Source organism: Chiloscyllium punctatum, chromosome 16 (assembly GCF_047496795.1).
Source record: "Chiloscyllium punctatum isolate Juve2018m chromosome 16, sChiPun1.3, whole genome shotgun sequence".
Taxonomy (NCBI): Eukaryota; Metazoa; Chordata; class Chondrichthyes; order Orectolobiformes; family Hemiscylliidae; genus Chiloscyllium; species Chiloscyllium punctatum.
This window is the reverse complement of record NC_092754.1, coordinates 39,131,993-39,158,172: the sequence shown is the minus strand read 5'-3', so window position 1 is coordinate 39,158,172 and position 26,180 is coordinate 39,131,993. Positions and strand designations below refer to the sequence as shown.

General features: G+C 40.3%; 1 protein-coding gene across 10 annotated transcripts in view; it reads right to left on the bottom strand.

Moving 5' to 3' along the window:
* cep104 (centrosomal protein 104) overlaps nt 1-26,180 on the bottom strand; it is a 198,703-nt gene that overhangs the window by 148,875 nt on the left and 23,648 nt on the right. For all 10 annotated transcript variants that reach the window (XR_011962719.1, XM_072586743.1, XM_072586744.1 and 7 more), the window contains 5 exons: nt 25,375-25,451; nt 18,895-19,063; nt 8,550-8,705; nt 6,998-7,222; nt 1,732-1,953 (listed from right to left, as the gene is read on the bottom strand). Coding sequence is in view for 9 of the 10 variants with exons in the window: in XM_072586743.1 (XP_072442844.1) it covers nt 1,732-1,953; nt 6,998-7,222; nt 8,550-8,705; nt 18,895-19,063; nt 25,375-25,451 (849 nt within the window). In the remaining variant the exon portion in view is untranslated. The remainder of the gene's footprint in view (nt 1-1,731; nt 1,954-6,997; nt 7,223-8,549; nt 8,706-18,894; nt 19,064-25,374; nt 25,452-26,180) is intronic.

Below are 26,180 nucleotides of genomic sequence, written 5' to 3'. Positions count from 1 at the left end.
CAAACTGAGCCCTACTGGTGCCTTATTTTATCACAACTGAAGCTTCCAACCTCACAGATTTAATATTGCAAAGACCTCCTGCTTCCAAGTTCATAACATTGTCTATCCTCCTGGTTTTTCTGCAGCTCTTGGCCTTCTAGATGGAAGAGATTGGAAGGTGCTGTCTGAGGTTCCAATGCCAAGGTCAATGCTAGGTGGTGCAACCAGTCTCTTTTTTTTTGAGAATTTGTAGTGATTGTTACAACTGAGTGGCTTACTAGGTCATTTCGGAGGGCAGTTTCAAAGTCAACCACATTGTTGTGGGTCTTGAGTCACATGTCAGCCAGACCAAGGTGAAGATAGTAGATTTCCGACAATCAACAGTGGTTTCATGGTCATCATAAGACTCAATTTCAGATATTTATTGAATTCAAATTCTGCCATGGCAAGATTCGAAACCTCATACCCACAACATGACCAAATTCTTGGATTAATAATCTACTGATAATACCATTACATCATTGCCTCCCAACAAAGAGAGTAGAAGAACATTTTATGAGTATTGTTTCCTGTTGCAAGCTTGAGTTACATTGTTGATAACATGGTCTTCATTTTCACAAAATTATTTTTGGTCACTTCTATCCCTCTTCTAACTCTGTATGCCTTCTGTCATTTTCTGCTATCATTTATTTTATATTGACAAATATATATACTTGTTCTAACGTGACACCATTTAACTCAAGCTAGTTTGAGGTATTTCTTTTAGCAACTGAAGACATGAGACACTGTGGGCCATCAACAGCAGCCAAAGTGTACTTAAACAAATTGTACTCTTGCACAATTTACAACCTAATTTACAACTGCTATCAAACCAGGGGATCAAACCTAGTATTGCTTCTAACTATTCCAGTTTTGTGGCTTTTTTTGGTCTTCATGTGCAACTATCTTGTAAACAGTACACCACCTCATCATAGTCCTCTCTTCACTTGAAAAATATCAATTTTTTTTCTTCCAATTTGATATGTGAGATTCATCTCAAGCTTTCCTTAACTATCCAGGTCACATTTCAGCTACACGTTTATGACATTTAATTAGCATGATTAAACTTTTTTATTGAAATAGTCTTGATGCACATGTGATTAGTCTCAATTACATCTAGATATTTATCTAAGATTATTTTTGGGTTAATTATTCTCTATTGAGATTCAGGACTGTGTTTCACCAATTTCTGCTTCAAATGTACTATAATATCTTTTAATGAAGAGATGACTCAGTTAATTTATACTTTTAAAACAACCACATTGCATTGTTTTTGGTTACATAAGTGAGAACCCTAAAACCTCCAAATTAAACTGATCTTTCATCCCTCTGTCAATCAACCCTGAAGTATCACAATGGCATACAAGTCCTCCCCCAACCTCTCTGCTGCTCTTATTCTGGCCATTCGAACACCCACCATATCACTTTCCTCTAAATTTTAGAAGTGCTATATTGATGCCATCTGTCCTTGTCTAACACAATGCACAACTGCTCAGATTATGGATAGAAGAAAACATTTTTTACTGCGTATTACTAGCAATGAAGATTAATTGAAAATTGATGCTCACTTGAGACTCCTGAGAGGTAATGTTTCCTCTCAGGAATTTCCTAACGGTATGAGTCTCAAAGTCTAAAATCAATTGCAGATAACAGCCAATATTATATGCAAAACTAAGCTGAACAAGTAGGAATAGCTCAATTGTCCATGCTTACCAGAGCCTCGCCAAACAAGTCAATGGCAAAACTAGCCTCTCTGAAAGCTTTTTCAGTCAGTGGCTCTGGCTCTCCTGTGATTCCACTTCTTGGTGTAGGTGAAGAGTCCGGGTTTACTGCAGTTGACTCATTAACCTCCAACTGTGGTATGCCATATAATTCTGCAGGTTTGCGTTGAGCTGGGAGTGGCCTCTCATCATAGGGAAGTGAGCTGGTATCAACCTGAGGGAGGACCACAAAGAAAAAAGTTAGAATTGTGGCAGTCAGCTTCAGACAGGTTTCCCGCTTAGTTATAGAACATGGTCATGGATACAGTTCTCCTTCCTTATTGGATATGTATGGGACAGGTTAATTATTTGGCCCCAGTCTCCTGGATTGGATTTAGCACTCAGAGCTCACGTGTCACTATTCCTCATTTGGCAGTAAAAATGTTTCAAACATAAAGTGGATTGTCTAAAGAGATTTGCCAATCACTTCATGAAAAACACAGCTTTAGATTTTGTTTGTGACACTGTCTCCCATGCAGATGTCCCAATCCATATATTTGAGTCCAACTTCCCTAACATGACAGAATTGAAAATTAAACAGAACATATATTTAAGTTAACTGCTTTCAGTATAACTTTGGTGCCAGAGAATCAATATTGCAATTTTGCAGTTTGCCTATTTTAGCTAAATAAAGTAATCTGCAGAGGGGAAGAAGAATTTCCTTGGAATAAGCAGCTAGAACAGAATTAAAGACTGAGTGGTGAGACAGTATATTGAACCTCAACTTACCAAAAGAAAACACAGAAACTGTAATAGTTACAGGGAACACCAGGGTTGACCCCCGTATTAACTTATTGTGCCTTGAATCAGCAGAATAATTCACTATGTCAGTCAAACTGTTTAAAATATATTGGCAGAAGGCTGGCCCAATGGAACAAGGAGAGAGAGAGAGAGAGAGAGAGAGAGAGAGAGAGAGAGAGAGAGAGAGAGAGAGAGAGAGAGAGAGAGTGAGTGAGTGAGAGAAGGAAAAGACTCAAAGTCTCCAGTGGAGAGCAGAAAATCGAGCTCTAATTCTTTCACATCTCATAGGCACAGTATCACAGAGGTACACAGCATGAAAACAAGCCCTTCAGCCTAACTCATCTATGCCAACCAGGTTTCCTAAACTGAACTATTCTCATTTACCTGCATTTGGCCCATATCCCTCTAAACCTTTTCAATCCACGTAACGGTCAAATACTCTTAAATGTTCAAACTATATCCACCTCTACCACTTCCTCTGGCAGCTCATTCTATTTAAGCACCACTCTCTGCATAAAAATATTTCCCCTCAGGTCCCTTTGAAATCTTTTTTCCCTCACCTGAAACCTATTCCCTCTAGTTTTGAACTCCTCTACTCTGGGGAAAAGACCTTGGCTATTCACCATATCTATACCCCTCATGATTTTATAAATCTTTATAAGGTCATCCTTCAGCCTTCTACACTCCAGGAGACAAAGTCCCAGCCTACCCTTAACTCAAGCTGTCTAGTTTCAGTAACATCCTTGTAAATCTTCTGTGACCTTACTACGGCTTTACGAGGTGTATTTTGTCCTTGTTTTTGAAGAGGTTTTAAAGCAGAGGAGATGAGCTGTCTATTGAAAGCCAATAAAAATTATACAACTGGTGAGGCCTTGGGTTTTTTTTCTAAAATGCTGGGACAATAGAAACAGCCTGAGAAGATGGGCAAGCTCCCACAGAACCAAGATTTGTTTAGCTTCAGCTGCAGCACTTGCTGGATCTCGAAGCTGGGTGGAAGACTCAGTACGTCTCAACCTACTTCTTGGAGGTATCTTGATGCTTTTCCTGATGCTGGAGTTGTATGTTCTTTTGAATTTGTTCTTCTGAATTTGCCTTTGGCAAGCGTGTGTTTAGGGAATGTTACTACATTGGAACCTTTAATGAATAAGCTGTTGTTTTGTTACGTTTTCCAACACAGTTAAGTTTTTTTCAATTTCTTATTTCTTTTGTTGTATCTTAACTGTAGTGTATGAAAAAAAATGGTTTGCTTATGTTACGACATGGGATAAACACTCCAATAATTTAAACCAGCAAGACAGTAATGCTTTATCCCATGCAATAATCTGTAAAAATTAGAGAGGCCAAGAACTATTTAAAGTAAAAACTAACAACTTCATTTCTTAAAGTATAACAGAGAATAATTAACTAACAACTATTTACAACTCCTTCCTCTAACCTATCTTTTACTTTCCCTTCTATAATACTAGTCCAATAAAACCCCTGAGTAAGGTTGACCAAAAATTCAGAATTCAAAACCAGGCAACTATCAAATTTTCTCTTTGTATCTTCTGCTGTAGACTTTTTTCTTCTTTGGGATTACTGTTTCACAGGTCATTAACCAATAAAGGTACCTTTAAGAGAGCTGTGTTTCGGACAGATTTTACATGCTGATAGCTTAGCAGTTCTCAACTGTTCACATTTTCCTGGTCTTATACCCAAAGCATCGGATTGTATCATTGTTTTTTAATACTGTCAATATACTAAATTCAAACTTGCTTGGAGCTTGGTATTTTTTGGGATATAATTTAAACTGATTGGCCTAATTCAAATTTGTTTTTGTCTCCAGGCAACCAGCTACACTAACTACTGGACCAAAAGGTTATATTGTATCTTGTTTAGAATACTTGGTACTGTCTGGTAGATCTGCTAGTTTTTAACTTTCCTAAAGGTAGAGTACACCCACAACTTCATAACACTTGACATCAAATAGTTTGGCCAATTGAATTGCAACTGGAATGCAACACCTGGTGTTTGTATTTTAAACAAGAAAAAGTTAGGGTCCGGGTTTCTTTCTTAATGTATTTTTAGGTGGCTTGGTCTGATCCATTACACTGCAATCTATCCAGTTGAATCATATCCTTCTTATAGCAAGGCAATCATAATTGCATGCAGTAATCCAAATGTGGCTTTAACAATGTACTGTAAAGCTGGAACATTTTGTCCCAACTCCTGTACTCAATGCTCTGACCGATGAAAGCAAGCATGCCAAATGCCTTCTTCAACACCCTGTCTAGCTATAATGCCACTTTCAAGGAACTATGTAACTGTACTCCAGGTCTCTCTGATTAACAACTTCCCATGGCCCTACCATTTACTGTGCATGCCCTGCTCTAGTTTGTCTTACCAAAATGCAACACGTTGCATTTATTCTGGATGTAGGTTTGCTCGCTGAGCTACAAGGTTCGTTTTCAGACGTTTCGTCACCATACTAAGTAACATCATCAGCAAGCCTCTGGATGAAGCACTGGTGGCATGGCCCTCTTTTTATGTGCGCGTTTGGGTTTCCTTGGGATCCCAGGCTCACTGCTGACATTACCTAATATGGTGACAAAACATCTGAAAATGAACCTTGCAGCTCAGTGAGCAAGCCTACACCCAGAATCTCAACTTGAGCTACAAATTTTTTCAAAACTCATTAACCTTGCATTTCTGTTTTAACCTCCATCTGCCATTCCTTGGTCCACTGGCCCAGTTGATAAAAACTCGGTTGTATTCTTGGATAACCTCTTTTACTGTCCACTACAATATCAATTTTGGTGTCATTCCCAAACTTACTGTCCATGTCTCCTATAAACTCATCCAAATAAATGACTAACAATCGTGGATCCAGCACTGAACTGTGTGGTCACAGGCCTTCAGTTTAAAAAAAAAACTTCCACCACCACCATCTGTCCGACGATCAAGCCAATTTTGTGTCCAACTAGCTAGCCCTCGCTGGATCCCATGTGATCTAACCTAACCAACCAGTCGATCATGTGGCATATCATCGAAGGCCTTGTTAAAATTCATGTAGATAATATCTACTGTAATGGCCTCATTTAACTTCTTGGTCAATTCTTCAAAAAAAAAACAATCAAATTTGAGAGACATGATTTCCCATGCACAAAGTCATGCTGACTGCACAGAGCCAGTTAAAGCATTACTAGGAGAAGGCAGAAAGTAGGTTATCGGTTTGCCTCTTCAAACTAATAATTGGGCCATGTAATATGACACAGCAGTAAAGGTGAAGCTTCAAAGATTACCACATATCTTGCTGCATTTCTGCTACATCTTTTGAGAGACTGCTTTAAAAGTGTTAGTGCTTCTGCAGGTGGAGGAATTTTCCAACTAGTCATCAGTCAGTCAATAGACACTCAGTTCAAAGCTGCTTAAAAATTAAAACTTAAATAAGTGTTAGAAAACAGACAGAGCTGGGTGTTTACTGTATAAGAGTGAAACTAAAGTTGGCATGGTGGCAGAAAACCATGAAGTGCTTCTTCATGAAAGAAAAATGACCAGTCTGAATTTAACCTGAAGGTCACCACACCTCAAAGTGAGAGGTTTAGAAGGGGAGATCTTCCTGATCACCTTCATAACTGCTATAACAATCAGCCAGAAACTTCCTCCACTTAGACCTACAGAGCTCCTCACACTTTAAAATATAGTATCATAAAAAGCAGTTGATCACATTTCCCACTGTTTTGATGTAAGCTGGCAATTTTTTTCCTGTGTTAAATTTCATTTGTAATGTATTCACCCATTCCACTAACCTAAGTTCTCTTGAAGTTTCATACTTTTATCACCATACGCTACTACAGCAAGTTTCATGTCAACTGCAAGTTGCAAAATTGTATCCTATTACTCCAAGTCTTCAATATATTAAAAACAGTAGTAGTTTTGGAGTGTATGAATACCCTGTCCATTTTTAAACCTGTTAGCTAATTTGATATCCATTCTGCTATTTCCTCTGTTACCCCCGTGTTTTAATTTGTTATGTAGCCCTTTATTGAATACATTTTCAAAGGCCCTTTTCACCTCCTCATCAAAAAAAAACTAAAAATTGCTAAGCAGCCTTTGTCATTTACATATACTAAAGTACGGAATTGAACAATTGACATTACATTGTGACATTTGATTTGCGCATGTCATAGTGGATGACAGAAGTAACAACAGACGAAAAAACTGAGCCCTTCCTTGATTCAACTGACTTCCAAGTCAAAATGTCGGGAAAATACCCACTATCATTAAAATCGAATTGTGATATTTCTTATCTTGTTCAATATTAATCTTTTTCAATATTATTAGTCTCCAAATATAGGGCGATGGCTTTTGTACAAATGGGATGTTCTACTCATGTACAGATTCTCCTTTCTAGAATGAGCCAGTACATCGACCTTTATCATTAGTCTAAATCCTTCCTTCCTAAGGGAGTGACCAAGCTATTATAGGAAAATGCGTACCCTTCGAGAAGGTAATCTAGCAGGTGGAGTAGAAGAAAACTGCTGCGATATGGGAGACCATTGTGGCTTTCCAGGGGTCTGATATGGCCTGAGGCTTTCTTCAGATGACTCCTGCAGATGGGTTTTCACAGTTGGTGCAGATTTAGGTCCCAATACCATTTGCTGCTGTTGAATTCTATTAGGATGATCCACTGGTTCAAGAGGAATCTCAGGAAGTTTTCGGATCTGGAGAGCAAAAATCGTCAGCCTTTTTAAGCAAAGAATTATATTTAACATACAGTCACTGATGTATTACTTGCTAAACTACACGTCTTTAAATATTACATAACACAACTTGAAGTTGCCTTCTCTAACCTCAACAGATTTAGCTTCCAATTTAGATGGGAATAACTTGGAATATCAACTATTCCAATTTTCTGGGCTCAGTTCCTAATCTGCACTCAGTTAACATGGACAGCAGATATGACATACCATGTGTGTGCACCCAGAAAAGAACAGAACAACTTGCATTTATATAGCATTTACTTAAAATCTCAGGATGCCCCAAGTACCTTTAAGGTCAACTGAGCCAAGTTCGAACAATAGTTACTCATGCCACTTAGGAAACACAGTCGCCAATTTGCATATATCAAAAGAACTGAGCAAATAAATCAGTCTCAGTAATGGTGGCGGAAGGATGAATATTGACCAAAACACAATGTAGTACTCCTATGCTTTTCTTATGTATAGTAGCAGGCAATCTTTGAACAGCCACAGATTATGCAGCACTGCACTGTCAACCTGGACTAGATGCTTAAACTTCTGGAATAAACTTGAATTCACAGTCTTGAAACCAATTAATCAATTCTCCTGCTTACAAATATCATGTAGTGTGATCTATTGACAATTACACAATGACAAGTGTTGAATTTAGTCAGAGTAGGATTGTCAGGATATATTACCACATGGATGATGCACCAGCAAGTTAATTTTGTCCACTTAGCATGTATTAAGACTATTCAGGGAAAGAGGAAAAATGGGTGTGGAGTACTTTTTGAATAGTATGTTTCCCAAATTTAAAAACAATGATTAAGCTTTGTCACAGGCAGTGCTGACATTCAATTACTGGAGCTCCACAATCAGAATGCCAGAAGGAAATTGCAACAAGCAGCATTGCTCATTTCCAATGCAGCCCCAGGTGCAAGGTATCTCCAGCAGGCTATTGCTACATGAACATATTAAACAGAACCCATTTTCTTTGTGATTTTTATTACAAGTGAAATGTAAAATAAACTCTCTCCAACAGCAAATTGGAGACTCACATCTGGCTCATCGGAGGCAAATCACTGTTTGTTTAGGGGGGGTAGGCAGGTGCTTTTTTTATTCATTCACTGAATGTGGGCATTGTTAACTAAGCCAGCATTTATTGCTCAACCCTAATTGGCAGTTAGGAGTCAACCAGATTGCTGGGTCTGGAGTCACATGCAGGCCAGACCAGGTGACGATGAAAATTCCCTTCCCTGAAAGACATTAGATTTTTCATATAAAAATCATAGCACTAATCCACACTGACCATTCCCATGTCCAGCAAGCTATGTAGCTCGAGTTGCTGATAAACCTTCATCCTATAATCATCCATTTGCTGTTTCTTCTGTTTAGCCAGGTCATAGTCCTCCTTCTCAATTGCACAGCGCTTTTCCACCTCATAACGGCCCAGACGCTCTCCTACCTGAATAAAATAAATTGTTATCTACAAGCTCAATTATCAACATTCAAAAAGTGCTTTGTCAAACAAATATACAAATGATTCTCTTGACAGAAGTGCAAGATGAGCATGAACATTGATTAAGAGATACTCATTATTTGACAACTTGCGGGTGAAGATCATCCACCTGAAACATTAATTCTTTTTTTCTCTCTGAGCAGATGCTGTCTGATCTGCCGAATGCTTTCCAGTTTAATCTGCTTTTACTTCAGACTTGAAGCATTGGTATCTCTGATGTTTTTCCTTTTGTTCTCATTTGCATTTGGGACATGGGCATCACTAGCTGGCCAGCATTTACTTGTCCTAACTGCCCTTTGGAAGGTGGTGGTGAGCTGCCTTCTTCAATTGCAATAGTCCACGTGCAATAGGTAGACCCACAATACCACTAGGGACGGAATTCCAGGATTTCTACTCTGTGAGAGTGAAAGAACAGTGATATATTTACAAGTCAGGATGCTGAGTGGCTTGGAGGAGAACTTGCAGGCCATGGCATTCCCATGTATCTCCTGCCCTTATGTTAAAGTACTGATTTGAGACGGCCCAGGGCATCCCGAATGGACTTGACCTGTAAGCCTCTCTTGGTTCGTCCCAGAATTGCCATTTCGGGCATAAGCCCTTCTTCAGGAATGAAGAAGGACTTATGCCCGAAACGTCGACTCTCCTTCTCCTTGGATGCTGCTTGACTTGCTGCACTTTTCCAGCAACACATTTTTAAGCTCTAATCCCCAGCATCTGCAGTCCTCACTTTCTCCTAACTGATACCTATAAGCCAGGTTAGTAAGGTTCTAAAACCTTGAGTAGGATACCAGCTCTTCCTTTAAGAGCCCTCGCAGGCTACTCTCTCCTGTCACAAACAGGCTTACTTTATACAAAATTTTACAAAAGCACTATATGTTCTTAATTAGACAGACAACATTGGAATGGCAATAATTCGTAAGAAAGAGAAGTCAGGTGCCTGTTGGTGAGATAAGTCCCTATCATAAAAAGGTATCAGTTCAAAGTCTGTGAGAAGATTTGTAGCTCGGGTGCTCATTGTTGTGGTTCTGTTCGCCGAGCTGGGAATTTGTGTTGCAGACGTTTCCTCCCCTGTCTAGGTGACATCCTCAGTGCTTGGGAGCCTCCTGTGAAGCGCTTCTGTGATGTTTCCTCCGGCATTTATAGTGGTTTGAATCTGCCACTTCCGGTTGTCAGTTCCAGCTGTCCGTTGCAGTGGTCGGTATATTGGGTCCAGGTCGATGTGCTTGTTGATTGAATCTGTGGATGAGTGCCAAGCCTCGAGGAATTCCCTGGCTGTTCTCTGTTTGGCTTGTCCTATAATAGTAGCGTTGTCCCATGTTGCTTGTCATCTGCATGTGTGGCTACTAAGGATAGCTGGTCGTGTCGTTTCGTGGCTCGTTGGCGTTCATGGATGCAGATCGTTAGCTGTCTTCCTGTTTGTCCTATGTAGTGTTTTGGGCAGTCCTTGCATGGGATTTTGTACATTGATTTTGCTCATGCTGTGTATTGGGTCCTTCGTTCTGGTGAGTTGTTGTCTGAGAGTGGCTGTTGGTTTGTGTGCTGTTATGAGTCCTAGTGGTTGCAGTAGTCTGGCTGTCAGTTCGGAAATGCTCTTGATATACGGTAGTGTGGCTAGTCCTTTGGGTTGCGGCATGTCCTCATTCCGTTGTCTTTCCCTTAGGCATCTGTTGATGAAATTGTGCGGGTATCTGTTTTTGGCGAATACATTGCATAGGTGTTCTTCTTCCGCTTTTTGCAGTTCTGGTGTACTGCAGTGTGTTGTAGCCCTTTTGAACAGTGTCTTGATGCAACTTCTTTTGTGTGTGTTGGAGTGGTTGCTTTCGTAGTTTAGGACTTGGTCTGTGTGTGTGGCTTTCTTGTATACCTTTGTGTTGAATTCTCCGTTAGGTGTTCTCTGTACCATCACGTCTAGGAATGGGAGTTGGTTGTCCTTTTCTTCCTCTCTAGTGAATCGGAATCCTGTGAGTGTGGCGTTGATGATCTGGTGTGTGTTCTCTATTTCTGTGTTTTTAATTATTACAAAGGTGTCATCCACATATCTGACCCAGAGTTTGGGTTGAATTTGCGGTAAGACTGTTTGTTCTAATCTTTGCATTACCGCTTCTGCTATGAGTCCAGAGATGGGTGATCCCATGGGTGTGCCGTTGATTTGTTCATATATTTGGTTGTTGAATGTGAAGTGTGTCTTGAGGCACAGGTCCAGTAGTTTGAGTGTGCAGTCTTTGTTGATAGGTTCAACGTCCTGTTGTCTGTTCTGTACGTCCAGCAGGTTGGCTATTGTTTCTCTGGCTAGGGTTTTGTCGATAGAGGTGAACAGTGCTGTTACATCGATTGAGACCATGGTTTCTTCCTTGTCTATGTGTATATTTCTGAGGATGTCCAAGAATTCTTGTGTTGATTGTATAGAGTGTCTGGATCCGCTGATCAGGTGTTTCAGTTTTTGCTGTAGATCTTTAGCCAGTTTGTGTGATGGTGTCTATGGATTACCTAAAGTGCACAAACCAGACATCCCACTCAGACCCATAGTATGCGCTTTTTGGATGTAGTCTGCTTTGTCCAGGATGACCGTCATTCTGCCTTTGTCTGCTGGTAGTATGAGTACAAAAGATATCAGTCGAAACGAAGTGGGAGAGGTTATAAGGCAACCTCGCACAGCTCGCATGTCAGATATGACTGTTTTACAAAATGGCTTCTTAAAGAGGAGTGCAAACTTTTGACCATAAAATGGCTTCCTGACAGATTGTGTCAGAATCTCTTCAATGTGAGATTTAGAATAATTTTTAAGTTAGGAGCAGACTACTGCTTTTTATCTTAAGAACAGCATCATTCTGTACCTGAGACTGAAATGTAACTGTAAGGTTGAATTTTAAATGATTCATTGGTCTCAAATTAAACATTCTTTCTTTTCAGATTGTGATTCAAATTCAAATAAGACATAAGATCTGACTAGTTGAATTGACAATGGGGCAGTCACAGTCTGCAGGAACAGCAAGTAAGTTAAAGCTTCATCAATATTACCTTTTACAGAGTTTGCATTTCATAATCAGTGATGGCTACTCAAAATCATCATAAAGTCTCAAAATGCAATTAAATTCAAAACATTCAATCCATAGCAAGTAAATGTGCATTCAAATCAGACCACAAGAAGAGTTAATTTTCTACTGGCTTCGGCAATCTCAGTGTTAAAATGATCTCTCTCTCTCTCTCTCGTCCTTTGAACTCCCAGATCAGGGACTGTAACAGAAAAATGTTTTTCCCTCTGTCTGCCTAGCTTGCAAGTGTAATAAGAATCCATTATAATTGATAGGACCTGACCGTTAATTACACTGCTTTTGACATGCATACAAGATGATACCAAGACTCTGAGGTCAGAATCAAACACTGTCATTAATTTCACAAGTGAACAGCCATGAATGTTATCACTCTGTGTCCTGTTTACAAAGACTCATTGATATTAAGGTAAATGTTCTTAATTGCCTTAGAGCATCCTATTATCACTTGTTGAGAACAGGTGTTTTTATCTTCTGCACATCCTGGGTACCCCCTTTTGTGGCCTGACGCATCCCTTCCTGTCCTGTTTATTTTCTAACGTGAAGCAAATGTCTTCATAATTTAGCATTACATTTTTTCTAAATGTTTAAGGACAAGTTTTATGACTACAGACTTTCTCACTTATCCTTCTAGATGGAGGTGGTCATGCTTTTGGGAGATGCTGCCGAAGGACCTTTGGCAAGTTTCTGCACTGCATGTGTGGGAGCAGCCTCAAGTCATGTCCACGTAGGCACAAACAATATGGATAGGAAAAAGATGGGGAAAATGAGGCAGAAATTCAAGGAGGTAGAGTGGAAACATAGAGCTAGAACAAACAGAATTGTTACCTCTGCCACGTGCTAGTGAGGCAAGGAATAGGGAGAGAGAGCAGTTGAACATGTGGCTACAAGGATAGTGCAGGAGGAAGGGATTCAGATAACTGGATAATTGGGGCTCATTCTAGGGTAGGTGGGATCTCTACAAAACAGGATGATTTACACCTGAACCAGAGGAGTACCAATATCCGGGGAGGGAAGTAGGGAACTTGCTAATGCTCTTCAGGAGAGTTTAAACTAATGCAACAGGTGGATAGGAACCTAATTTGTAGCTCCAATGTACAGGAGGTTCAAAGCAGTGAGGTCAGGATTAAGGTTTCAAGGTCACAGGACTGTACTGGCAGGCAGGAAGGTAGCATCCAGAATAAGGTGGGTGAACTTGCAGCATGGTACTGGAGACTTCAATGATGTGGCCAATTCGGAGACATAGTTAGAGCAGGGACAAAATGGTTTTTGCAGGTTTTGGGGTTTAGGTGTTTCAGTAAGATCTGGGAAGGTGGTAAAAGATGAGATGGTGGGGCATTGTTAGTCAAGGACAGTATTGCAGAGGCAGAAAGGACATTTGATGAGGACTTATATACTGAGGTAGTATGGGCTGAGGTTAGAAACAGGAAAGGAGAGGTCACCCTGTCGGGGAGTTTTCCATACGCCTCCAAATCATTCCAGAGGTGTAGAGGAAAGGATTGCAAAGATGATTCTGGATAGAAGAGAAAGTAACAGGACAGTTGTTATGGGGAACTTTAACTTTCCAAATATCGACTGGAAACACTATAGTTTGAGTACTTTAGATGGATCAGTTTTTGTCCAATGTAGACAGACCAAGAGGTGAGGCCACGCTGGATTTGATACTAGGTAATGAACCAAGCCATTTGAAGGTAGTGAGCACTATTTGGGGATAGTGACCACTATTCGGTTATGTTTACTTTAGCAATAGAAAGGGATAAGTATATACCGCAGGACAAGAGTTATAGCTGGGGGGAAAGGCGATTATGATACAATTAGGCAAGATTTAGGATGCAGAGGATGGGGAAGGAAACTGCAAGAGATGGGCACAATAGAAATGTGCAGCTTGCTCAAAGAACAGCTACTGTGTGTCTTTTTATAAGAATGTACCTGCCAGGCATGGAGGAAGTGGCCAAGCGAGGGAACCATGGTTGACTAAAGAAGTGAGGTCAAAGCAATTGATATGGTGTATATGTATTTCAGTAAAGCGTTTGATAAGGTTCCCCATGATAGATTATTGTAGAAAATGAGGCATGGGATTGAGGGTAATTTAGCAGTTTAAATCAGAAATTGGCTAGCTGTTAGACAGGGGGTGGTGGTTGATGGAAAATGTTCATTCCCGAGTTCAGTTATTAGTGGTGCACCACAAGGATCTGTATGGGGCCATACAGATTAATGACCTGGATGAGGGCATAGAAAGATGGATCAGTAAGTTTGCGGATGACACTAAGGTCGGTGGAGCTGTGGACAATGCAGAAGGATGTTGCAAGTTACAGAGGGGCACAGATAAGCTGTGGAACTGGGCTGAGAGGAGGCAAATTTATGTAACTGATTTGGATGCAAGCATAAGAGGTATAGTTAATAAGTTTGCGGATGACACCAAAATTGGAGATGTAGTGGACAGCGAAGAAGGTTACCTCAGATTACAACAGGATTTTGATCAGGTGGGCCAGTGGGCCGAGAGGTGGCAGATGGAATTTATTCAGATAAATGCGTGGTGCTGCATTTTGGGAAAGCAATCTTAGCAGGACTTATACACTTAATGGCAAGGTCCTAGAGAGTGTTGCTGAACAAAGAGACCTTGCAGTGCAAGATCGAAAAGATGATCTGAACTTGAAAAAGTTCAGAAAAGAACAACAAGGATGTTACCAGGGTTGGAGGATCTGAGCCATGGGGAGAGACCGAACAGGCTGGGGCTGTTTTCCCTGAAGCGTGGGAGATTGAGGGGTGACCTTACAGATGTTTACAAAATTGAGGGGCATGGATAGGATAAATAGACAAAGTCTTTTCCCTGGGTTGGGGGAGTCCCAGAACTAGAGGGCATAGGTTTAGAGTGAGAGAGGAAAGATATAAAAGGGACCTAAGGGGCAACTCCTTCACGCAGAGGGTGGTAGGTGTATGGAATGAGCTGCCAGCGGATGTGATGGAGGCTGGTACAATTGCAACATTTAAAAGGCATTTGGAAGGGTATGTGAATAGGAAGGGTTTGGAGGGACATGAGCTGGGTGCTGGCAGGTGGGACTATATGGAGTTGGGATATCTAGTCAGCATGGATGGGTTGGACCAAAGGGTCTGTTTCCATGCTGTACATCTCTATGACTCTAAATGGAGTTTAATGCTGAAAAAAGTGAACTGATTCACTTTGGAAGGAATAACAGGAATACAGAGTACTGGGCAAATGGTAAGATTCTTGGAAATGTGGATAAGCATTGATCCCTGAAAGTTGCCACCCCATTAAGAGGGTTGTACAGTGTGTTAGCTTTTATTGGTAGAGGGACTGAGTTTTGCAGCGATGATGTCATGTTGCAGCTGTACAAATCTCTGACATGGCCACACTTGGAGTTTGCATACAGTTCTGGTTGCTGCATTATAGGAAGGACGTGGAAGCTTTGGAAAGGGTGCAGGGGAGATTTACCAGGATGTTGCCTTGTATGAAGGGAAGGTCTTCTGAAGAAAGGCTGATTTTGTTACAGAGAAGAAGGTTAAGAGGTTACTTCATACAAGCATACAATATGAAGAGAGGATTAGATAGGGTGGACAGTGAGCGCCCTTTTCCTTGTAAGGTGATGGCTAGCACAAGGAGACATAGTTTTAAATTAAGGGCGTGGAACACCCTGCCTACAACAGCAGTAGATTCGTCAACATTAAGGGCATTTAAATGGTCATTGGATAAACATATGGATAATAATGGAATAGTGTAGGCTAGATGGGCTTTAGATTGTTGTGCCAACCTGTGAAACCATCAAAGGCCAAAGGGCCTGTCCTGTGCTGTAATGTTCTATGTCCTATGAAACAAACTATGACACAGATGCACTTTAGGAAATGTCAGGGCAGAAACTTGGCCGAATGGGTAGAATAGGCATTCAGATTAAGATTTACATAACTGAAGCACACTCACTAAAGGAAGAGTTATTGAAATCAAGAATATTTGATACCAGAATTCAATTCAGTGCAGAATTATCAGAAGGGTATGGAACTGGAGGAGATTAGAGTCATGGAGAGGCAAGCATATGAGAATTTGAAAATAAGAACTTTAAAATCAAAATGTTATTCAACAGAACCAATCTAAGGTAAGTAAGCAGCTGTTATGGATCAGACCAAACCCCCTCAAAATATATTTAGAAGGCAGGCTAGACCCTCTCTTTTTTCTTATTTTGAAGGTAAATGTAAGGTGCGACGTTCCAGATACAATTCAATTGGTTAAACTACTCACAGATAAGCAAAAGCAATTTATTCATACACTACACAGTTAAAACACAGCAAAGCAAAGAATAAAGAAGAATGGGTTTAACTGTAACTCTACTGAGAAACTTAACAGATTAATAAATTCATTAAATATTATGAATTAGCGATTCCAATACAGTAACATCCCATAAACACACCCTTGGAAAAAGGCAAATTCAAGAACAGATTGTCTACATGCAACTGCAGCAGCCCAAGAGGAAAAACACCAAGATAATGGAGAGAGATGTACTGCAGCAACAGACCTAGCAACAACTGCTACTGAAAAGCTAAGAAACTAAAAATCATGGTTCCGTGAGAGCTTGACCCCATCCCTTCAGGCTGCTTCCATTGTTCCGACTTTTACGAAAAAACCCCAAGGCCTTGCAAGCTGTTTACTGGCTTTTGAAACAGACAGCTAGGTAACCCTGTCTTAAAACTTATCTTCAACAAAAAGAACAAAATAATCTTTTAAAGCCATCGTATTGTCACATGGGCCATGATCAAAGTTAAGACACACAGAACATTTTGGACGACCTTGAACTTCAGAATTTAAAATGTGTGAGACCAGCTGGACTGCAAATGAGTAATCAGGTCTCAAGATAAAGACAATATGAATGAGAATGCTGAGACAGCCAAGATGTTGAAAGTAGAAATTGACAGTTTTAGAGATGACACCAATAAGCAAGTTCATCTTGGGATTCAAACTGTCACTTGTGCTGGTAACAGAATGAGTTATCAGTGATAGAAATATTGGAAGCTAGGAAATGGCAATTAGCAGCAGGGATCTCACAAACCCACTGCTCTCAACCACCGACAAGCCACCTTCCTCAAGCTGCATGGCCACTGCTTGGAGATCTCATATACAGCAATCAGAGTGTGAACACCGATTTCAGCAGATTGAAATCACTGCCACAGATGGACTTCAGAGGTCCATGCAATGGAAAAAAAAATTAAAGGGAAAGTTGTTTGTGAGGACAGGTGCAAAAAAACAAGTGGGAACATCACCAACTGCAAGCTCCCCTCCAAGTCACACACCATTCTGACTTGCAATTATATCACCATTTCTTTACTGTTGTGGGTCAAATTCCTGGAATGACATTCCTAACATCATTGTGGGTGGATCAGCAAATAGACTGCAGCAGTTCAAGAATACATCTCAACGCTACCTCAAGGGCACTAAATGCTAGTCTAGTCAGTGATGCTCACATCCCATGAAAGAATAAAAGCCAATCTCCAACAACTTATGACACCCAACCTCTGCATCAAGTGCCAACATAAACTAAGTGCTGAAAGCCAGAAATTAAACTTGAACCTGTGAATTAGCATATGTATGTACACTTAGTTGACAGTGTATTAGACTGAAACCTATTTTTGTGTCGTTTTCAAAAATTGTTTCTAATTGTCTAAACCACTTGAGCCATATTTGCGATAGTTCTATGATGCATATAAATATGATAAATCAAACTGTTACGGTAGTAAGACCCATTAAATAGTTCCGAAAAGTATGGCACTGGAAAAGCACAGAAGGTCAGGCAGCATCTAAGGAGCTGGAGAAACAAAGTTTCAGGCATAAGCCCTTCATCAGGAATGGGGGCCTGGGGGTGTTCTGATAGATAAATAGGAAGGTGGGGGTGGGGCTTGGGGCAAGACGGCTGGGAAAGAGATAGGTAGATGCCAGTGGGGGGCGATGGTGATAGGTCAGAGGGAAGGGTAGAGCGGATAGGTGGGAAGGAAGATGGACAGGTAGTACAGTTCAAGAGGGCGGTGCTGAGTTGGAGGGTTAGATCTGGAATGCGTTTGGGGTAGGGGAGATGAGGAAACTGGTAAAATTGACCCTGATGCCGTGTGACTGGAAGGTCTCAGGGCGGAAGGTGAAGTGTTCTTCCTCCAGGAGTCGAGTGGCTAGGATTTGGTGGTGGAGTAAGCTCAGGACTTGCATGTCCTTGGGGGAGTGGAAGGGGGAGTTGATGTGATTGGCCACAGGGCGGTGGGGTTATTTGCTGCATGTGTCCCAGAGATGTTCCCTGAACCGTTCAGTGAGTTGGCATCCTGTCTCCCCAATGTCGAGGGACCACATAGAGAGCAACAGACACAATAGATAAGGTGTTTTGATGTGCAGGAAAATCTCTGCCAGCTGCAGAAACATCTTTTGGGGCATTGGATGGAGGTGGGGGGGTGGGGGGGGGTGGTGGTATGAGCATAGGTTTTAGACCTTGTGCAGCGGCAAGGGAAGGTGCTGGGAGTGGACGGTGAGTTGGTGGGAGGTGTGGACTTAACGAGGGAGTCACAAAGAGAATCATCTGTGCGGAATGCTGACAGGGGTGTGGACAGAAATATGTGTCTAGTGGTGAGGTCTGATAGTAGGTGGCGGAAATGGCAGAGGATAACACACTGTATCTGGAGATTAGTGGGATGGAAGGTCAGGACCAGGGGGGTTCTATCCTTGTTGTGGTTGGAGGGGTAGGATTCAAGGGTGGTGGTGTGGGAAGTGGAAGAGATGCACTGGAGGGCATTGTTGACCATGTGAAGGGGGGAATCAAAATAGGTTAAATAGATTGTTCTAAAACTCACTTCCACTCAGTCTTGATTGCTAATTCCAACAATGTTTTCTAAAATGCACATAATTCCAAATAAATAGAGCTATCAAAATCACATTCAATAACATACGATTTTCATGTTTAATTATATACAAAATCAACTGTGCTTTATATACAAATGGAAAACGGAGAACATCCTGATCTGTAATGCAATTCCTCCTCATGTAATGAGTAATAAGTAGGTCTAAATGTTGTTCAATAGCACTTGATCTTAACACACTTTACCTTCTGAAGGTCAGCTATAGCTTGTTTAAGTTTCTTTGCAAAATCATAGCGTTCATGTTTAACTGCTTCGTGTTTCTCTTCATCCATTTTACGTATGATTTGAGCCACTTCAGGATCCTGGTACATGTCAAAGGCAAGGTCATCCAGAGGTGATATAATGTCAGATTTACTGAAAGCAAAAGAATAACTGCCCTTAAATAGAAGAAGCAACTTTGTAATCCATGTAATCTTACCACCAAGTGTAAAAACATAGAAGTAACAAGCAAAATAACAAATGCTGGTATTTCAAGAAGTCATGTGAGTGATCCTTTCCTCTCTCAACTGACTAAGGTAGCACATCGGTGCCAATTCTGTTTCAAGGAAAAATTATCCACATGCATATTCAGCAGGTCCTGCAGCACAGGGGGTGGCATTCCTGCTCCTAGTCAAAACTCCAGGCTCAAGTCCCATGTGAAGGATTAATGGCCAAGGAAAATGCGTTCATAATGCAGCCAAAATTCTGCATGAGATAAGTGGAGGAAATACAAAACATCTTGGACTCTTCCTTGAACTTTCTACTTCAAGGATTGTCAGAAGTAAAAGGCTCAATGAGAAACAACTCTGTTTAGCCTTCCCCACAACAAATGAACTGGACATAATGGGACTGCATTTGGCTGCTGTAATGACTGTGATACTCGCAGCAACCTCTGCTCGCTGATGTGTCATTAAATGCAATAATCTAGAAGCTACTATCAGCGATATCCTGCTCCTCAATGTAGCACATTGTTACAGCTTTTGAAGGTGCAGTGAGCACCATATGAATGATTTGACATGAACTTCCATTCAATCCTGTGACTCTCTTCACCCAAGATTCTGGAAGTCTGCTCATAACAGTGCCAGCTACTCCTTTCATTGCAACCAAGTGTGGAAGCAGGCAATTGGGCTTCAACAGAACCTGGCCTGCTATTCTCCCTAAGGTTTGATAGCAAAGTAAGGCATATAAGCTTACCTTTGATCAGAACTAGTAGATCATATAACCCTCCCCAATGACTCCATATTACTCTATGAATTAAAGAGAGTTCAAAATACAGTAGAACCATTCTATAAAACCTTACATGAATCAAATTTAAATTCCACCAGCTGCTATGTTGGGTTTTAACCCTACGCCCCCGATAATTTGTCTGGACTTTTGGATTACTAGTCCTGTACAATTAACATGGTGATATCATCTGCCGAAGTCCAAATCATTAATGTAAATTATGAACAGCCATGATCTCTGCAGGTGATCTCTCAATGACTTCCTCATTCCACCACTCTAAACAACTCTTCTTGATTCCCATTCTGCATTCTTGGCTTTAAGACAGACAGCAATCCAATCTGCCATTTTTCCCCCAATTTAATGTCCTCGGAATTTATTCATTAGTCTATTACCGAAACCAAAAATCCAAAATAAATTCCTTTTGTTTTCTCCTTTAAAAAATCACTATGATCACAGAAGCAAGATTTGCCCTTTTGAAATTATGCTAACTATTGTTATTCTTTTAAACTCTAAAAGACATTGACTCCATTTATAAGGACGACTCTATTCCTCCTCCAGTAAAGTTAAAATGATTGATCTATAATTCATTGAGCATGTTCTGTAGCCCTTCCTAAATTGAACAATTACTAGCATACCTTTTTCAATACAAATTATTACATTTGTTTTATATGGTGTAATAATTCTGCTATCTCTTCCTAGGTTCTTGTAAATTGCATGATGAAATCCATCATCACCATGATCATAAAATCTAGGCCACTGAATGACATCTATTCTAGTACTTTAGTACTGTTCAGTAATTTGCCAGTGCCTCAGGGCTACAGTACAAGAAAGAATTAATACAGTTAATCATCAGTTCACTTCCCCTCAGCGTATATATATAATATATATATATTATATATAAAACCTAATCACCTGTAAAAACAATCCACAATCTTATAATGCTGCAAATTAGTAAAGTAAAGTCTGGGAATTAACCGTTTGTAGCCTCAACCTGATTTTATCAGAATCTTTTCCATCTAAATTAAACCAAAAACCTTTCAAACACAAGTATTAAAAAATTCCAATAATGCAATCACATTGAAGCCTTTTCCATAATAAAGAATGATCCAGTTTTTTAAGCATTTCTCTTAATGTTCCAAAATCAGAAGCATCATCAGTTTTGAAAGCCATGAAAAAGTAACAAAATTCCTAAAATGAGTTGACCATACTCCATACAGTATTCCAAACAGTGTCAGCCAAAAACCTCGCACAGCAACAGCATTACTCTCATTTGAAATAGTCTACCTCTCAGGTAATGCAGTGCGTTATTTGTCTATCTTAATGACAGCCAAGCAAAGGCACAATTGTTTCCAAAATTCATAATAGCCCACTAGATGTTACTTAATGACTGTTCCACACTCCTTTGGTCCAATACATACATTTTCTCTCAGTTTCTTGCTCCAACCTTAACACTCTACACTGGTCTACATGAAAAGGAAGTGTCATCTACTGTAAAACAAATTATTCTGAATGTAATTGCTTTATCCCAGTTTTAATTATCATAATTTTTTTGTCTTGTTTATCCTGATCTTGTCAAACCTTGCCAAGTGGTCATTCCTTGGCAAGTAGCATGGGTTGTGCCTGCACACTTTAAAGAATTTCTACAGTGTAGATTAGATTACTTACAGTGTGGAAACAGGCCCTTCGGCCCAACAAGTCCACACCGCCCCACTGAAGCGCAACCAACCCATACCCCTTCATTTACCCCTTACCTACACTACGGGCAATTTAGGATAGCCAATTCACCTGACCTGCACATCTTTGGACTGTGGGAAGAAACCGGAGCACCCGGAGGAAACCCACGCAGACACGGGGAGAATGTGCAAACTCCACACAGTCAGCCGCCTGAGGCGGGAATTGAACCCAGGTATCTGGCGCTGTGAGGCAGCAGTGCTAACCACTGTGCCACCGTGCCGCCCTTCGGCCCAACAAGTCCACACCGACCCCCCAAAGTGTAACCCACCCAGACCCATTTCCCCATCCTACATTACACCCGACTAATGCACCCAACCTACACATCCCTGAACACTTTGGGCAATTTAGCATGGCCAATTCACCTAACCTGCACATCTTTGGATTGTGGGACGAAACCAGAGCACCTGGTGAAAACCTACGCAGACATGGGGAGAATGCGCAAACTCCACACAGTCACAAGAGGCTGGAATTGAACCGGAGTTCCTGGTTTGTGAGGCAGCAGTGCTAACCACTGAGCCACTTTTAATCAACGCAAAAAATATTACCTTCATTTCTGTCATTTACCCAATGTAGGTACATATAAAATTTTCTTACAGCCGTCTCTGATCAAGATGAGAATCAGTAACTTTTAATGAACTTGGTATTCTCCTTCCTTAAACAGGAACACAGATCAACGTCTAGCTAATGTACCACTGTCAGTGTGCACAGGAAGTAATTAATTTGTGCAGCATTGTCCATCTCCAGGCAAATACAACTGTTAGATCAACACAAAAGCACATTCACCCATTTGAATTGACTTGATGGAAGATGTTAATTTCAAGTAAACAGCTGTTGCTTAGAGACTACAAGAAGTCATGCTCAAGGTCAACAAAGGAAAGTTAATGTAAAGTTAACATAAAGAGAAATGAATGAGCATTGACACTGAAGAACACTTAGATTATGAAACACTATTATCTGAAAACACTTTCAGCCTAAAACACTTTTGGGTAACCAAATGGGAGAATTTGCATTCAACGGCTTGCTAAAAATAAATAACGCAATAATGATGTGCTTTTCCCTGTCGAATTTGGGTGATTAGTAAAAATTTTAATGTTATTGATGATTATGTCTGCGGGAATTGTGTTTGGTTGACAATGCTATCAGATCGTATGGATAGGTTGGAACGACAGTTAGAGGCAATGAGGAATTTACAGGATCCAGGTTGTTTTGATGGGTGGCAGTTTCAGGAAGGAAGAAAAACAGCAGATACAGTCAAGTAGATTGATTACCTTGAAGAAATGTAGGAGAGGAAGGCAGGTGGTGCAGGAGTCTCCTGTGGCTATCCTCATCTCAAACAAGTATGCAGTTTTGGAAAATTTAGGGAGTGATGGACTCTCAGGGGAACATAACACTGACAGCCAAGTGGTTGGTACAAAGACTGCTCTACTGATGAAGGCAGAGCCAGGGACACAGTCTATAGGGACTAAAGTCAGGTTTTCAATAAAGTTCTGCATGGTAGACTGCTTAGCAAGTTAAATTATGTGGAATCCAGGAAGAGCTAACCATTTCGATCCATAACTGACTTGAAAATAGGAGACAAAGTTGCTTTTCGGACTAGAGGCATGCCACAAGGGTCAGTGCTGGGTCCACTGTTTTTTTGTCATTTATATACATGATTTGGATGTGAATGTAGGAGATGTGGTTAAGTTTGCAGACGACACCAAAATTTGTAGTGTAGCGGACAGCAAAAAAGGTTACCTCAGGGCACAACAGGACCTTGATCAAATAGCCTGAGGAGTGACAAAACAGAGTTTAATTTAAATAAATGTGAGGTGCATTTTAGTAGGTCAAATCAGGGCAGGATATATATTCTTAATGGTAAAGTCCTGGGGAGTGTTGCTGAACAAAGATACCTTGGAGTACAGGTTCATTGTCCCTTCAAAGTGGAGTTGCAGGTAGATAGGATAACGAAGGAGGTGTTTTGTACGCTTGCAACCGTACAAGACATTGGTTAGGCCACTGCATTCAATTCTGGTCTCACTGATATTGGAAAGGTGCTCTTAAATTTAAGAGTTCAGAAAAAATTGACAACGATGTCATCAGGGTTGGAGGATTTCAGCTACTGGTAGATGCTGATTTGGCTAGGGATACCTTCCCTGAAGGCTGATTGGTGATCTTATGGAGGTTTATAAAATCATGAGGGGCACAGATAAATGAATAGTCAAGGTCGTTTCTGCAGGATAGGCAACTCCAAACCTGGAGGGCATAGGTTTAAGGTGAGGGGGGAAATATTTGAAAGGGACCTAAGAGGTAACTTTTTCACACAGAGGGTTGTGCATGTATGAAATGGACTGCCAGAGGAAGTAATGGAAGATGGTAGAACTACAGCATTTAAAAGGCATCTGGATTGGTTACATTAATAGGAAAGGTTTGACGTGATATGGGTCAAAGGCTGACAAATGGGACTAGATTAATTTAAGATGTCTAGTCGACATGGACAAGTTGGACTGAAGGGTTTGTTTCCACGCTGTACATTTGTATGACTCTAAATCATAAAACGACACACAGTTTATTAGAAACTGAAACTTTAATCAACCAGATTATGCACAGAATAGGAAGTTCAGGATTTGGTGAGTAGGAATTCAGTGCTCCTGCTGATTTTCAACAAATGTAATAGATTATTGAAGTTTGAAGCAGGAAGCAATTTTTAATTCAGTGTTTCAGTACAAGTAACAATTTAAAAGTTTTTTCAGACAAAAGAAATTACCTGTAACAAAAAAAGGAAATATATAACATAAAGTAAGAAGATCATGGAATCATCAGTTTAGGTTTTCATTGGGTGTTTTGAGAAGATTTCTAGCTCAGGTTAAGGTTCTGGATGTCGGTTTGCTTGCTGAGCTGGAAGTTTCATTTTTAGATGTTTCGTCACCATACGTGGTAACATTTTCAGTGAGCCTCCCGATGAAGCACTGGTGGTGTTACATTACGGACTACACCACCAGTGCTTCAACCAGAGGCTCACTAAAGATGTTCCCTAGTATGGTGATGAAATGTCTGAAGACGAACCTTCCAGCTCACCGAACAAACCTACATCCAGGGTTTGAAACTGTCCATTCAGGTTAGGGAAACTAGATATGAAAACTACACAGCAGTTCTACACAGGTTTCTGAGTAAACAGTCAGTAAAGTTTGTAATAATCTATCCAATTTAATTCAACAAACAAATAAAAAGGATTAGGGAGGGAACTGGAGGTTACATGCTAAGGTTCCTGTATGCTGAAGCCCACAGAGACTGAGACCGTTTCAGGACTTCCAGGTTTGCAGGATATCTCCATAGTTTTGAGTCATTCCTGCTCATAATCATTGAACTGCAGTACAAGCTCAGGCATTCAATTTTAACGAGGGAAGAAATTTTGGATAGTTTTACCCAGAACACAAACATACTGCATAGAATTGCTTTAGCAAAGGCAACATCCCATCTCATGAAAATAAAAGCAAAGCCTGAAAAGAAAACAGAAATGTTGGATAAATTCAGCAGGTCTGGCAGCATTTGTGAAAATAGAAAAATAGAGGTAATGTTTAAAGTTCAATGAGACTTTTTCAGAACATGAATTCTGTTTCTCTCTGCAGAGATGCTGACAGCCTTGCTGAGTTTCTCCAGCAGTTTCTGATACACTTGCTGAGTATTTCAGCTATTTGCTTTGTCATTCAAAGACTTAATATTCATCAAGAGGACGATCAAGTATTTACCTGAAATAAGTTCCATCAAGTGCTGGGTCATTTGGGCTCTGACCAAGATAGTGATCAATCAGCTTATCTTTTGTGGGCTGTAAAAAAAAATTATATTATTTAGTAAAAGTTAAGTATTAATTGAGTAGCCCTGCCATTTTATCACAATTATTTCAGCTTCAGTGATACAAAACTCATTTACAAAGAATCTTCAGTTGAATTCAATTATAGCTTATTAATAAAAGTGTGCATTTCATAGTGCAATCAATATAATTTTACAAAAATAATTATTTTCCTATCAAATTCATCCTTTAAATATACACAGGTTGTATATCCTTAATCCCGCACTCCCCAGCCCAGTCTTGCACCATAGTATAGTTCCAATTTCTGCTTTGTCTATGTAAAGTCATGGTTTAGGTCACAGGGTTACAAGTGTGCACATCATACTCTGGGCAGTTTGTGACTGAAGCACTTTCTTTACATTGAGTAATTCAAATGATACTTGTTGGGCCCTTCAGTAAAACAAAATTTTTATCTTTGTTGCTAAAGTTTGCTGTATGAGGCATAAAAATTTAATTACAACAACTTCACACAGGAATTCTCTCTGTAGTATCATTTAAAAAAACTCCTGTGCTGACCCTGAAATGCAACCTTCAATGTCTGGAAAATTCTCCAGCCCACCTATGTTAAACAGCTACAAGTAACGTCAAATGAGACTAGTGTTTTAAAAACAAGAATTCCATCTAGTTCCTCAAAGTTTCGAGCAAGATAGCCAGATAACTGTAATATGTGAATAGAGGACTTCTGAAAATAAAATTTCCAAGGAG